The sequence below is a fragment of the Cebus imitator genome, unplaced genomic scaffold (genome assembly GCF_001604975.1).
Source record: "Cebus imitator isolate Cc_AM_T3 unplaced genomic scaffold, Cebus_imitator-1.0 Scaffold70, whole genome shotgun sequence".
In the NCBI taxonomy this organism is placed as follows: Eukaryota; Metazoa; Chordata; class Mammalia; order Primates; family Cebidae; genus Cebus; species Cebus imitator.
Window position 1 is genome coordinate 3,227,712 of NW_016107385.1, and position 12,269 is coordinate 3,239,980.

The 12,269-nt window shown below is 48.3% G+C and overlaps 1 protein-coding gene across 1 annotated transcript in view; it reads right to left on the reverse strand.

The window, feature by feature from the left end:
- The window catches only part of RMDN3 (regulator of microtubule dynamics 3), a 21,849-nt gene that overhangs the window by 4,053 nt on the left and 5,527 nt on the right, over window positions 1-12,269 (reverse strand). Inside the window, exons 5-8 of the mRNA XM_017530889.2 lie at window positions 5,882-6,167; window positions 4,943-5,045; window positions 1,197-1,257; window positions 1,022-1,043 (exon numbers count right to left, since the gene is read on the reverse strand). Coding sequence (XP_017386378.1) covers window positions 1,022-1,043; window positions 1,197-1,257; window positions 4,943-5,045; window positions 5,882-6,167 — 472 coding nt within the window. The remainder of the gene's footprint in view (window positions 1-1,021; window positions 1,044-1,196; window positions 1,258-4,942; window positions 5,046-5,881; window positions 6,168-12,269) is intronic.

The following is a 12,269-nucleotide window of genomic DNA, read 5'->3' on the forward strand; positions in this document are numbered from 1 at the left end:
AAAAAAAAAAAAAAAAAAAAAAAAAAAAAAAAACACCTACAGATGTAGCACTGGGACTTGGGAAGCAATTTCTTAGGATAGTTACATTGGAAGGGGATGTTCTAGAAATTTCTAATGTTAACTTGGGGACCAACAACCAGAGGAAGAAAGACCTATGTTTGCCCTTTCCCCCACATCCCCCCCCCTCCCAAGGAGAGCCAACTAGCCAGCTTCCCATCTTCTATCCTCAGAAACAAACTCTTCCTCCCCTATCCCCCCAGCATTGTTCCTAGCAGCACAGTTGACATTAGATGAGTAAACCAGCCCAAGTTGCTTTTTCACGTATATGCTAAGTATCTGTGGGATATCAGACACTTCTAGAGGCTCATTTCCATGTTTAATCCCAACAGCTGTTCCTCAGGAATAGCTAAGAAAGTGTGGGGCCAACTTTCATCCTTAGAAGCCCAGGGAAGCAATGACACCCAAGAAACAGTTACCTGGCCTCTGAGAAGAACCCCTGCAGAGACAAAAGTTTCAGCAACAGATGGAGAAAGACAGCCTCTCACTTAGCTCACAATCTGAGGGTGGAGATATAGAAAGCAAGGATGGCGGTGGGAAAGGAACATTTTCACTGAAACTCAGGTGCTGGAACCAGACCCCAGGAAACCAGACCCCAGGACCTGAGTTTGCTCTGACCCGGGTAAGATGACCAAACTTTCCATCACATGAGACCACAAAAAGGGCTGATGTTTTTTTAACCTAATAAGTTGACCAATGAACTCCCAAGAGGTGAGCTCACATCTACTTTTCTTCATGCAAACCAAGCAAAGAAGCCAAAGTACCACCAGCCAGGGATCACACACAGGGGCAAGAAAAGCTTGTGCGGCATAGGGCAGCTGCAGGTTGTCCCAGCCTCCCGAGAGCCAGGAACTTCAGTTTTGTAGCTAGGATGACTCTTACAAAGCTATTCATTTATCCAAATTCCATCAGAAAAAAGCTTGCACTCCCCCACCTTGCCTCATTCCCAAGTCACCTCCCTCACCAGAAACTTCTGTTGTCTCTGACTAGGGGTAGACTGAGGTATGTGGAAATACAAGCCAGAGCTCCCTCTCCTGGATCCTTTGGAAAATGCCTCTGTGGCCCAGGCACAGAAAAGAGGGCTTTGCTCTGCCATAGCGCTTGCTGGCTCTTCCCAAAACACTGCAGGGTGTTATTACCACAGGTGGCAGTCAGCGCTCTCCTCCCCCTTCTCTAGCGCAGCCTCTGCTTCTTCTTTTCCTGTAGGACAAAAGTAGATCCAGAGTTAACATGAGCTCTTATGCTAATTTTCATATGAAGCCTTGTGGGAAGAATAACTGCTTTAGCTCTCACCAGTCCCTACCCAACTTGGACTTGCTTGGAAATAGTTGTGAACTTAAGCAGAATGAAAGGCTGCAAACAGGCCAGGCATGGTAGCTCATGTGTGTAATCCGAGCACTTTGGGAGGCTGAGGTGGGTGGATCACTTGAGGTCAGGAGTTCGAGACCAGCCTACTCAACATGATGAAACCCCCTTCTCTACTAAAAATACAAAAATGAGTTGGGCATGGTGTGGGCGCCTGTAATCCCAGCTACTCTGGAGGTTGGGGCAGGAGAATCGCTTGAACCCCGGAGGACGAGGGTGCAGTCAGCCAAGATCATGGTATTTTGCTCTTGTTGCCCAGGCTGGAGCATAACTGACACACACACACACACACACACACACACACACAAATTGGGTGTGGTGGCGCATGCACTGGATCCTAGCGACAGAGTGAAACTCCGCCCCCCCCCCCCCCCCCCACACACACAAAGAAAGGATCCAACACAATCAGAAACTGTCCCCAACAGACCTTACTCTAGAGGGGCAGTGTCTATGAATCTCAAGTTGTATAAAATTTTACCTGAGACGGTTCACAGCTTTGATAAAATTCTCCAAAGGGGATAGGTACATTGGCTCACAATTAGAGCTTTGAGAGGCCAAGGAGAGAGCATAGCTTGAGACCAAAATTTCAACACCAATCTGGGAAACAGCCAGACCCCTGTCTCTTATTTAAAAAAGAAAAAAAAAAAAATCCTCAGAAAGATCCATGATCCAAGAATATTAATTAGCTCTAGGCCAAAACTCTTTCATAAGAGCCACGTGGATTGAGGTCTGACCAGAGATGACTTTCACTTAGTCTTCCCCACGTTTTCTAGGTTAGTGGTCTAACAAAGAAAGCCCAGACACATGAAGTTATGACAAACGTCACCAATATCGAGGCTTGAGCCTAGGACCTCCAGATAAGGACCATCATGCCTACACACTGGAGAAGACACTGCAAAATAGGATTTTTTTTTTTTTTTTTTTAAAGAGTTAGGGTCTCACTCTGTCACCCAGGCTGGAATGCAGTGCTGCAATCATGGCTCACTGCAGTCTTGAACTCCTAGTTCAAGCAATCCTCTAGCCTTAGCTTCCCAAGGAGCTAGGACTATAGATGTGCACCACCACACCCAGTTAGTTTTTCTTACAAGGTGAGGTCTATCTTGCGCAGGCTGGCTTTGAACTCCTGGCTTGATGCCATCTTCCCACCTCAGCCTCCCAAAGTGCTGGGGTTACAGGCATGAGCCACTGTACCTGGCCAAGACTTCTTTGAAGAAAACAGATGGCTTGGAAGGGAACACGGAGAAATGGAACAAATGTCAATTGGCTAATCTGAAATGTTTTACCTTTTTATTTTTTGAGACAGTGTCTTGCTCTGTCGCCCAAGTTGGAGTACAGTGGCACAACCTAAGCTTGCTGCAATCTCTGCTTCCTGGGCTGAAACAATCCCCCTGCCGGCATGTTCCACCATGCCTGGCAAATTTTTTAAGGGTTTTGTTTTGTTTTGTTGTGTTTATAGAGACAAGGTCTCACTATGTTGCCCAGGTTGGTCTTGAACAGCTGGGCTCAAGCAATCCTCTTGCCTTGGCTTCCCAAAGTGGTGAGATTACAAGGCATGAGCGACCACGCCTGGCCACAAATCCATTTTTAAGACAACTGGCTGGGCATGGTGGCTCAGGCCTGTAATCCCAGCACTTTGGGAGACCAAGGTGGGCAGATCATGAGGTCAGGAGTTCAAAACCAGTCTAGCTAACACGGTGAAACCCCGTCTCTACTAACAAAACAAAAATTAGCAGGGCATGGTGGCGCGCGTCTGTAATCCCAGCTATTCAGGAGGTTGAGGCAGGAGAATTGCTTGAAACCAGGAGGCAGAAGTTGCAGTGAGAAGGTGTAGTGATCATGCCACTGCACCCCCGCCTGGGTGACAGAGTGAGATTCCATCTCAGAAAAAAAGAAAGAAAAGAAAAGAAAACTGATGCAAAGGACTCTACATCCCTTCCCAAATGGAAGAATGTTCCTGCCAAGCTAGACAGCCTGTTACAGACAAGACATTACCTGAGACCCCACAGAATGACTACCTCCTGGTGGTCCAGCTTCTAGAGATACAATGAAAAAAACTTTATACCCAGTAAGGATGATTGGTAAAGGCTGTGATCTCAGAGCACAACCTTCAAAGACATTCCATCATCATCTCACCTCCAGCAGGTAAAGATTTGCCCATTGGTGCTAAGCTGAGGAGGCCAGACTAACCCAAGTGCTGCACCTCTAACCACTGCCTTCACTTGTGCCTTTGGGGTTCATGCTGGCTACTAGCATTAATAAGAGATGATCAGTGATCAAGAGGGAAAGGAAAGGTGTTGACATGAAGAGTCCAAAAATCAGCCCAAAAGCTGATTGAGAATCCTCACCTGAAATTCAGAAGGGAAAATAGAAACTTGAAGAGAAAGTAATTGTAATTAAGCATCTTTTGTTAAAACTTACAGGAATTTTTCTGAGGAGCTTCAGAAACATCCTACTCAACTGGTCTGTTCTTTCTCCATCAACAGAATTCTACAAATGTTTAGAATGTTAACCTTGAGCTATTGTTAGAGTCTACATTATCAACAATTCATATTTGTAGGGCTGTACTTATAATAGAAAGGTGGACAAATCCGTTTTAGACAGTTAACTGAACCTGCTGGGCACGGTGGCTTATGCCTGTTATCCCAGCACTTTGGGAGGCCTAGGTGGGCAGATCACTTGGGGCCAGGAGTTTAAGACCAGTGTGGCGAACATGGTGAAACTGTTTCTACTAAAAATACAAAAACTAGCTGGGCATGGTGGCACATGTTTGTAATCCCAGCTACTGGGTTGGCTGAGGCAAGAGAATTGCTTGAGCCTGGGAGGCGGAGGTTGCAGTGAGCTGAGATCACACCACTGAACTCCAGCCTGGGTGACGGGGTGAGACTGCTTTTAAAAAAAAAAAAAAAAAAAAAAAAAAGATATTAACTGAACCACACAGACCTAGAAACCCATTAATGGCACCTCACTCAATTTGTGGAGTTCAGCAGGACACATCAGTCTCTTTCTAAAGTCCAAGGATTCTCTGAACTCATGATAGCCAAGGCTGAGCCATGAGCCTGGCACAGATCAGATGCACCCTATTCTCCAAGGTGGAGCCTTTGCCAACAGACTTGCCAAGTGGATTCCAGAGTCTTCTAAGCTAGCTATGTTCTTAGAACACCTGCCCCACAGGCTCCATAACCAACACAAGATTCCTAGCAGCTGCAAAAAACCTCGTCAAGAAAGATTTTGCCCTCTGTGGCAAGACAGTGAGAAAAACAAGTAACACTGATAGGATGCAACTACTCCTAAAAATATATGCGCCTGTGTTACTAATCATGATGATGGATAAGCAAGGACTACTCTCTTCCTCCAGAGGACAAAGCAAGGGTCTTTGGGAGCCAGAGTTTGTCCCTAATGGGTAACTGAGCCACAACTGCTCTGACAGCATCTTGGTGGTTCTCCAGGGCCCCAGGCCGATGGGCCAGCCCCACCCCTGAATCAGTCAGTCATCTTCCCACAGGAAGCTGTCAGCACTTACCATCTAAGGCATATGACTTCTTCTCGCTCACCTCCTCAGTGAGCTCACACATGTCACTGTAGGCCCGGGCCAGGCGCCAGAGAAAGTCCTGCCGGCTTCCATACTGCAGACCAGACAGAAACAGGTAAGGCCCCTTTATCCTCAGCTGTGGAGAATGGAGGCCCTGGCCTTCCCCCACATCCTAGGTTTGAATATGCAAGCTAATACGTTACAATCACCAGCATCAGGCCAGCTCCTATGCACAGCCATCCCCTAGTCATCCCTTCCCACGTGCAGTTAATGTAGGACACATTCTCTCTCTAGCTAGTGGGTTGCACAATCACAGGGTTAGGGCATTCTGGCCTCCTCAAACTGCCAGGAGGAAAGGTCAACTCTAAGAAGATGTCATAAAGGATGAGAGGTCTTTTGCTGACAAATGAAGAAAGTGTGAAAGGAAAAGGGAGATTTTCAACTTCCAGTGGGCGGGCGGGGGGTGGGGGGGAGGTCGGTTATACCTGGGTGGACATAACTTTTGTCAGGGAACCTGAGAAGAGAATTGTGGTTGAGTGACCTACACAGTGGTCACTTGGGGCTGGCAGCTCGAACTCTGCACCAAGGGAAAAGAGGAGAAAAACAAAATCCATTTCTTTTCACATTTCCCCCTAGAGGTAAGAGGTAGAGCTTTTTCTGCAGTAGCTCTACAGGAGACAGAGGACTGTGCTCCCCTGACCCCCTCAGCTCTGGAGCAAACAGTACACTGGCCCTAGGGTCCACACTGGGCCTTGTCGGAAGAGGATATGCTACCTGGGCAACAGATGCAGAACCTGCCGTCTTACCCTCATTTCTTCCCCCATGACACCTTGTGGGGGCAGTAACCACATGGGCATTCATTCCCCAGGGTTCAGGAGCAGAGGGATGAGGGGGAGGGAAGGAGAATCAGGCAGGCAGTTGGAGCCTCACCGCCAGCTTGTTGTTGAGCAGCAGCTGGAAGCCCTCCCGCTTGCCATGCTCATCACCCTGGTGCATCTCATCCGCCTGCTGCAGGAGGGGCAGCACATCCTCCAAGCCTGAGGAAGCTCCATTCTCTAGCGCACTGGGCACCAGACCTGAAGATGCCTCTACCTCCAGGTCCAGAGAATCCTTTCTCCCCATCTTCACAGTCTCACAGCTTGCTTCATCTTCCCCATCCTCACTCTCTTTGTCAGAGTCCCGCTCATTGTCAGACTCCGCATTGGCTGTTGTGTAACTGGAATAGAAATGTAAGGAACAATAAGGAAGATGGTTATTCAGCTTGGAGCCCCTAGGATCTATCCCTTACCTCCCTTACCCCCAAAGAAGTACTCTACATGGCACTGTCCAAAGCACCAAATCATAATCATTCCTACCTTTTTTTTTTTCTTCACCAGACAGTCTCACTCTGTTGCCAGGCGCCAGGCTGGATTGCAGTGGCGCGATCTCGGCTCACTGCAACCTCCACCTCCCGGGTTCAAGCAATTCTTCTGCCTCAGCCTCCCGAGTAGCTGGGACTACAGGCGCGCCCCACCATGCCCAGCTAATTTTTGTATTTTTAGTAGAGACGGGGTTTCACCATGTTGGCCACAATGGTCTCGATCTCTTGACCTCATGATCCGCCCGCCTCGGCCTCCCAAAGTGCTGGGATTACAGGCATGAACCATTGCACCCGGACAATCATTCCTACCTCTTAAAGGCAGAATTTTTTTTTTTTTTTTTTTTTGAGACGGAGTTTTGCTCTTGTTACCCAGGCTGGAGTGCAATGGCGCAATCTCGGCTCACCGCAATCTCGGCTCACCGCAACCTCCGCCTCCTGGGTTCAGGCAATTCTCCTGCCTCAGCCTCCTGAGTAGCTGGGACTGCAGACATGAGCCACCATGCCCAGCTAATTTTTTGTAGTTTTAGTAGAGACGGGGTTTCACCATGTTGACCAGGATGGTCTCAATCTCTTGGCCTCGTGATCCACCCGCCTCGGCCTCCCAAAGTGCTGGGATTACAGGCTTGAACCACCGCGCCCGGCATAAATTAATTTTTACTGCTTATTTTCCTCAGAGCCTACAAGCAACCTGTTAGAAAATCCTATAAGCTCTGTATTCAAAGAATGAAAATTATGGCTACTTCTCACTACTGCTACCATANAGAGACGGGGTTTCACCATGTTGACCAGGATGGTCTCAATCTCTTGGCCTCGTGATCCACCCGCCTCGGCCTCCCAAAGTGCTGGGATTACAGGCGTGAGCCACCGCGCCCGGCCTAAAGGCAGAATTTTTAAAAAAATTTTGAGACAGAGTCTCACTGTCATCCAGGCTAGAGTGCAGTGGCTTAGTCTTGGCTCACTGCAACCTCCATCTCCTGGGCTCAAGCAATTCTCCCACGTAACTTTTTTTGTATTTTTAGTAGAGATGGGGTTTTGCCATGCTGCCGAGACTGGTCTCAAACCCTGCCTTCAAGTGATCCACCCACATCAGCCACTCAAAGTGCTGGAATTAGAGGTATGAGCCACCATGCCCAGCAGAAACCATCATTTGAGAGAAAGCTTCCTATGAGAACTAAGGGCTGGGAAAGTGAACCAGGTAGGAAAGAATAGCCAACCAACTGGGCCCTGTGACAGTCAGGGCAAATGTGAGAAGCCCCTGCTCATTTTGCCTTATCAAAGACACTTGCCAGAACCAACGTGTGGGTACAGCCTCAGGCCATGGGCAGCCACACACATCCACAGTCTGTTTCACAAATGCATGGCCTCTGGCCTGAGTCAAAAACCAAACCGTTTTAAATCCCAAAAGGAGTAGACCTTGGTAACCTTGGAAACTTAAGATGTGGGGAGAAGTGACAGGAACCACTTTGCAGCTGGAAGCAAGAAGGGGAAAACGGGCCGGGTGTGGTGACTCATGCCTGTAATCCTAGCACTTTGGGAGGCCTAGGTGGGTAGATGATCTAAGGTCAGGAATTTGAGACCAGCCTGGCCAACATGGTGAAACCCCGTCTCTACTAAAAATATAAAAATTAGCCAGGTGTGGTGGCAAGCACCTGTAATCCTAGATACTAGGGAGGCTGAGGCACAAGAATCGCTTGAACCTGGGAGGAGGTTGTCGTAAACCAAAATCATGCCACTGCACTCGAGCCTGGGCAAGAGTGAGACTTTGTTTCAAAAAAAAAAAAAAAGAAGGCAAAGACTATGCAAGCCACCACCCCCTGAAAAGGTATTTGGGGGGCTGCCAAAGAGCCCCAACCCTGATGTACCCACTAAAGAGGAAGCCAACTTTCTCTTGGATCTCAGCCACCAGCAGCTGATTAGGGTGTTTTCCCTGAGTGCCTAAAATAAATCAGATAAGGACTGAGCAGGGAAAAAGGTAGGACTTCCAGAGGTCAGATGCAGACACGAAAAAGCCCTCTAGACTCAGGGTAAAATGCAAGGGCTGTCGGAGCCAGAAGGCCCTGAAGCATAGGGGAGATCGTGGCATCATCTCATGATAAGCCTTGCTCCATCTGGAAAAAACGTTAAGAGTAGGCTCCCTGAGGCTGGAGCAAAACAACTGAAGGAGAGATGAGACACACACCTACAAATAAAGTCAACACATGACAGCCTAACATCAGGGCAGAAGTGTTGTCCTCCTTGTCCAGAAAACCAGAAACCACAGAGCAGCAGGCTGAAGGCTCTAGAACTGAGCAGCCAGTCCTGGTGCCAATCTGTGCTGACTGCATCCTTACAGAGGAGCTTTAGCCTCAACTAAAAAAGAGGCCCCAGACACATCTACAAGGACTTGTAAGGTATTAAAAACCTTTCTTAGCTGCACCTTGTTTTTCAAGAAGTTATCCAAGTATCTCCCCGTTAGTTATTTGCAAGGGAAAAAAAAAAAAAAAACTTTAGAAATTAAAGGGACAGGCCGGGTGCGGTGGCTCACGCCTGTAATCCCAGCACTTTGGGAGGCCGAGGCGGGTGGATCACGAGGTCAAGAGATCGAGACCATCCTGGTCAACACGGTGAAACCCCGTCTCTACTAAAAATACAAAAACTTAGCTGGGCATGGTGGCGCGTGCCTGTAATCCCAGCTACTCAGGAGGCTGAGGCAGGAGAATTGCCTGAACCCAGGAGGCGGAGGTTGCGGTGAGCCGAGATGGCGCCATTGCACTCCAGCCTGGGTAACAAGAGCGAAACTCCGTCTCAAAAAAAAAAAAGAAAAAAGAAATTAAAGGGACAAGGATAAGTGTCATCAAATTTCATAATCGACCTGGGTACTGATAAGCAAGACCACTAACAGGTAATCAATAGAAATTGAAACTCCTAATGGCACCTGCCATAGACTGAGAAAAATCAAACCACAATTTCCTCTGCCCAGCCAGGCCCAAAGGCAAAATGGGTAAATGGTTGATCTGGAATGGAAAGCTAGAATCTCGTCATCTCCCTTTGCTAGAAAGAGGAGAAGACCCTATTTCCTGCTGGGTTGAGGGCTGCCTTAGCCAATCAGGAGTCCAAACAGGAGTCTCTCTGCCTTCAGTTCTCCCAGGGAGGGACCTAGTCCTGCTAGAGCCCAGGCATCAGCACAGAATCCCCCGGGATGGGAGCTGCAATACTGCCATCCCTCTGGATCCTAAAGGCCCAGCTCACAAAGCCAAGAGGTTACGGGGCCTTGCTGCCACAAACAGAGTGAGAGCCAGCAGAGCCCCATGAGGCAGGGAGGCTCCAGGGAAGCTGGCACACAGAGGGGACTTAAATTGCACCTCAACCCCACTTTAAGGAGATCTCCTCATCAATCCGAAACCCCACTGCCTGACATCAGCTTCTGGAGCCTCAGAAGAGATGAATCACATGCCAACAGCTACTACATTTATGCCATTATCTCTCACCTTCCACCTCAGACTAACCCAGCCAGCCCTTGGAGAAATCCACCAGAGGGGTGACCCTTTTTTACATACCCTGAGGCTTCTGAGATCTGCCAGGGATGAGCAGGGACCTTTTGAAAAGGCCCTTTAGTCCTGTCCACTCCAGAGGACAGGAGTTCCCACAGTGGGCCAGAGACCCAAGGCTCCCTGTGAGCAAGGAGACTGCCACTTTACTCTTAAGCAGAGGCCACAGTAAGTAATGACAGACTCAGTTACACATATCTCCCCTCCTGGCAATTATGTTTCTCTTAACTTAAACCATATTAGAGGCTGAGTATGAGACCTTCAAAAATGACCAAGCACATGGGCCCTGACCTTGAGATAGGACCCAACTTAATGAGGTCATAAATGCCAAGAAGGAGTCTTAAGATGAGGCTCTAGGCAGTCTCTCTTGGCTGAGATGCCTGGGAAGCCTTGCTAGAGGAGCTGGTGTTTTAAGGCAGTTGAGTTCTAACAGAGGTTGGAACTCAAGCTGTGTTTGGTACAATGCCTGGGGAACAAGCTCACAGAGCTGCACAGTGATTCTGCCTCTGCCAACCCTCAACATCCTGAGACCTCAAGGTTTTAATTTTATACAGAAGAAGGAATATAGCTTTCAGTGAAAATGAGCAGCCCATCAAATTTTAGCCCTTCATCCCTCAAAGCAGCTCTCCTTGCCCGAAGACCCACAAGTTCAAAGCCATTTCAGAGTTCATAGACTCCTAGAGCTCCCCCTTGACCTACATGACAATGACGGTGGCACAAAGAATCAATCACCACAGCCACTACCCTAGATGGCAACTGGCTCAACCAGAGTGTTGCACCATCACCTGCTCCCATGCCACGGGACTGGGCATGGGACAGAGCCTGATGGAACTATAATTAAGAAAGCTGCCCTTTCCCTTGCCCCATCACAGATGGCTGGCAGCCCTGGCCTGCTCCTTGTGGCCTTGGGAGTCCCAATGAGCACCCTAAGCAGTGAAGCACCCACAAGTGTCCCTGCTTAACTGCTCTGCCTCTCAATGACCCTAGAAACTTGTACAACTTCCTTATTTTCTTGAGAGGCAGTCTTTCTCTGTTGCCTAGACTGGAGTGCAGTGGTACAATCTTGGCTCACTGCAACCTCTACCTCCCAGGTTCAAGTGATTCTCCTGAATGAGCCTCCTGAACAGCTGGAATTACAAGAGCATACCACTATGTCCAGCTAACTTTTGTATTTTTAGTGAGACAGGGTTTCGCCATGTTGGCCAGGCTGGTCTCAAACTCCTGACCTCAAGTAATCCACCTGCCTTGGCTTCCCAAAGTGCTGGGATTATAGGCATGAGCCACCATGCTTGGCCTCAAGTACAACTTTTTTTTTTTTGGAGACAGTCCTGCTCTATTGCCCAGGCTGGCGCCCTCTCGGTTCACTGCAGCCTCCATCTCCTGGGTTTAAGTGATTCATCTGCATCTGCCTCTTGAGTAGCAGGGATTACAGGTGTCTGCCACCATGCCTGGCTAATTTTTGTATTTTTAGTAGAGATGGGGTTTCACCATGTTGACCAGTCTGGTCTTGAACTCCTGACCTCAGGTAATCCATCCTCCTCGGCCTCCCAAAGTGCTGGAATTACAGGCACAAGCCAACACGCCCAGCCTAGTACAACTTATTTAAATCATCACAAAGTGGATAAGTTGCAATGGTGACATGCCTATAATCTCAGCATTTGGAGACCGACGTGGGAGAACTGCTTGAGGCCAGGAGTTAAAGACCAGCCTAGGCAACATAGGGAGACCCTATCTCAACAAAATAATAAAAGTGGCTGGGCATGGTGGTACATGCCTGAAGTCCCAGCTATTCAGAAAGAAGGCTGAGGCAGGAGGATCACTTGAGTCCAAGAGGTTGAGGCTGCTGTTCTGTGATGGCGCCACTGAACTCCAGCCTGGGCAACAGAGTGAGAGCCTGTTTTTAAAAAAGGCCGTGAAAAGCCTCAAATTTTGTTTGATCTTGGGCAGAGCTGTGACCTCTCCTGTTCTTACCTCCTTACAGAGTTCAAACATCAATTCCCCACCCAAGTAGCCTGCTTCCTTAGGTTCTAGAGACATTCTTTACGTCTCAGTGGCCACTATCAACTACTTCCTTCATCTCTCTCTTTGATTCAGATCTATCAAATATTAATTTCACTGTGCGCCCTCTTTAACACAACTTCTGGAAGCATCTCTTAGCCCAGAGCCATTTAGGTAAACTGAATAAAAAAAAAAAAAACAAAAAAACACTTCTGCTTGCCCTTGAGAATACAGGTGACAGGGATCCGACAACCCGGACAACAGCAGTTCCCCATGGAGGAGCAGTGCTCTTTCCCACCACTCCACAGGTTTTGGGAGGCCCCTGAGCAGTCATCAAATCCAGCGGTGATAATGACATTTCAGTCAACAATGGACTGTGCATACAACAGTGAATACATAAGATGATAATGGAGCTGAAAATTCCTATCATCTA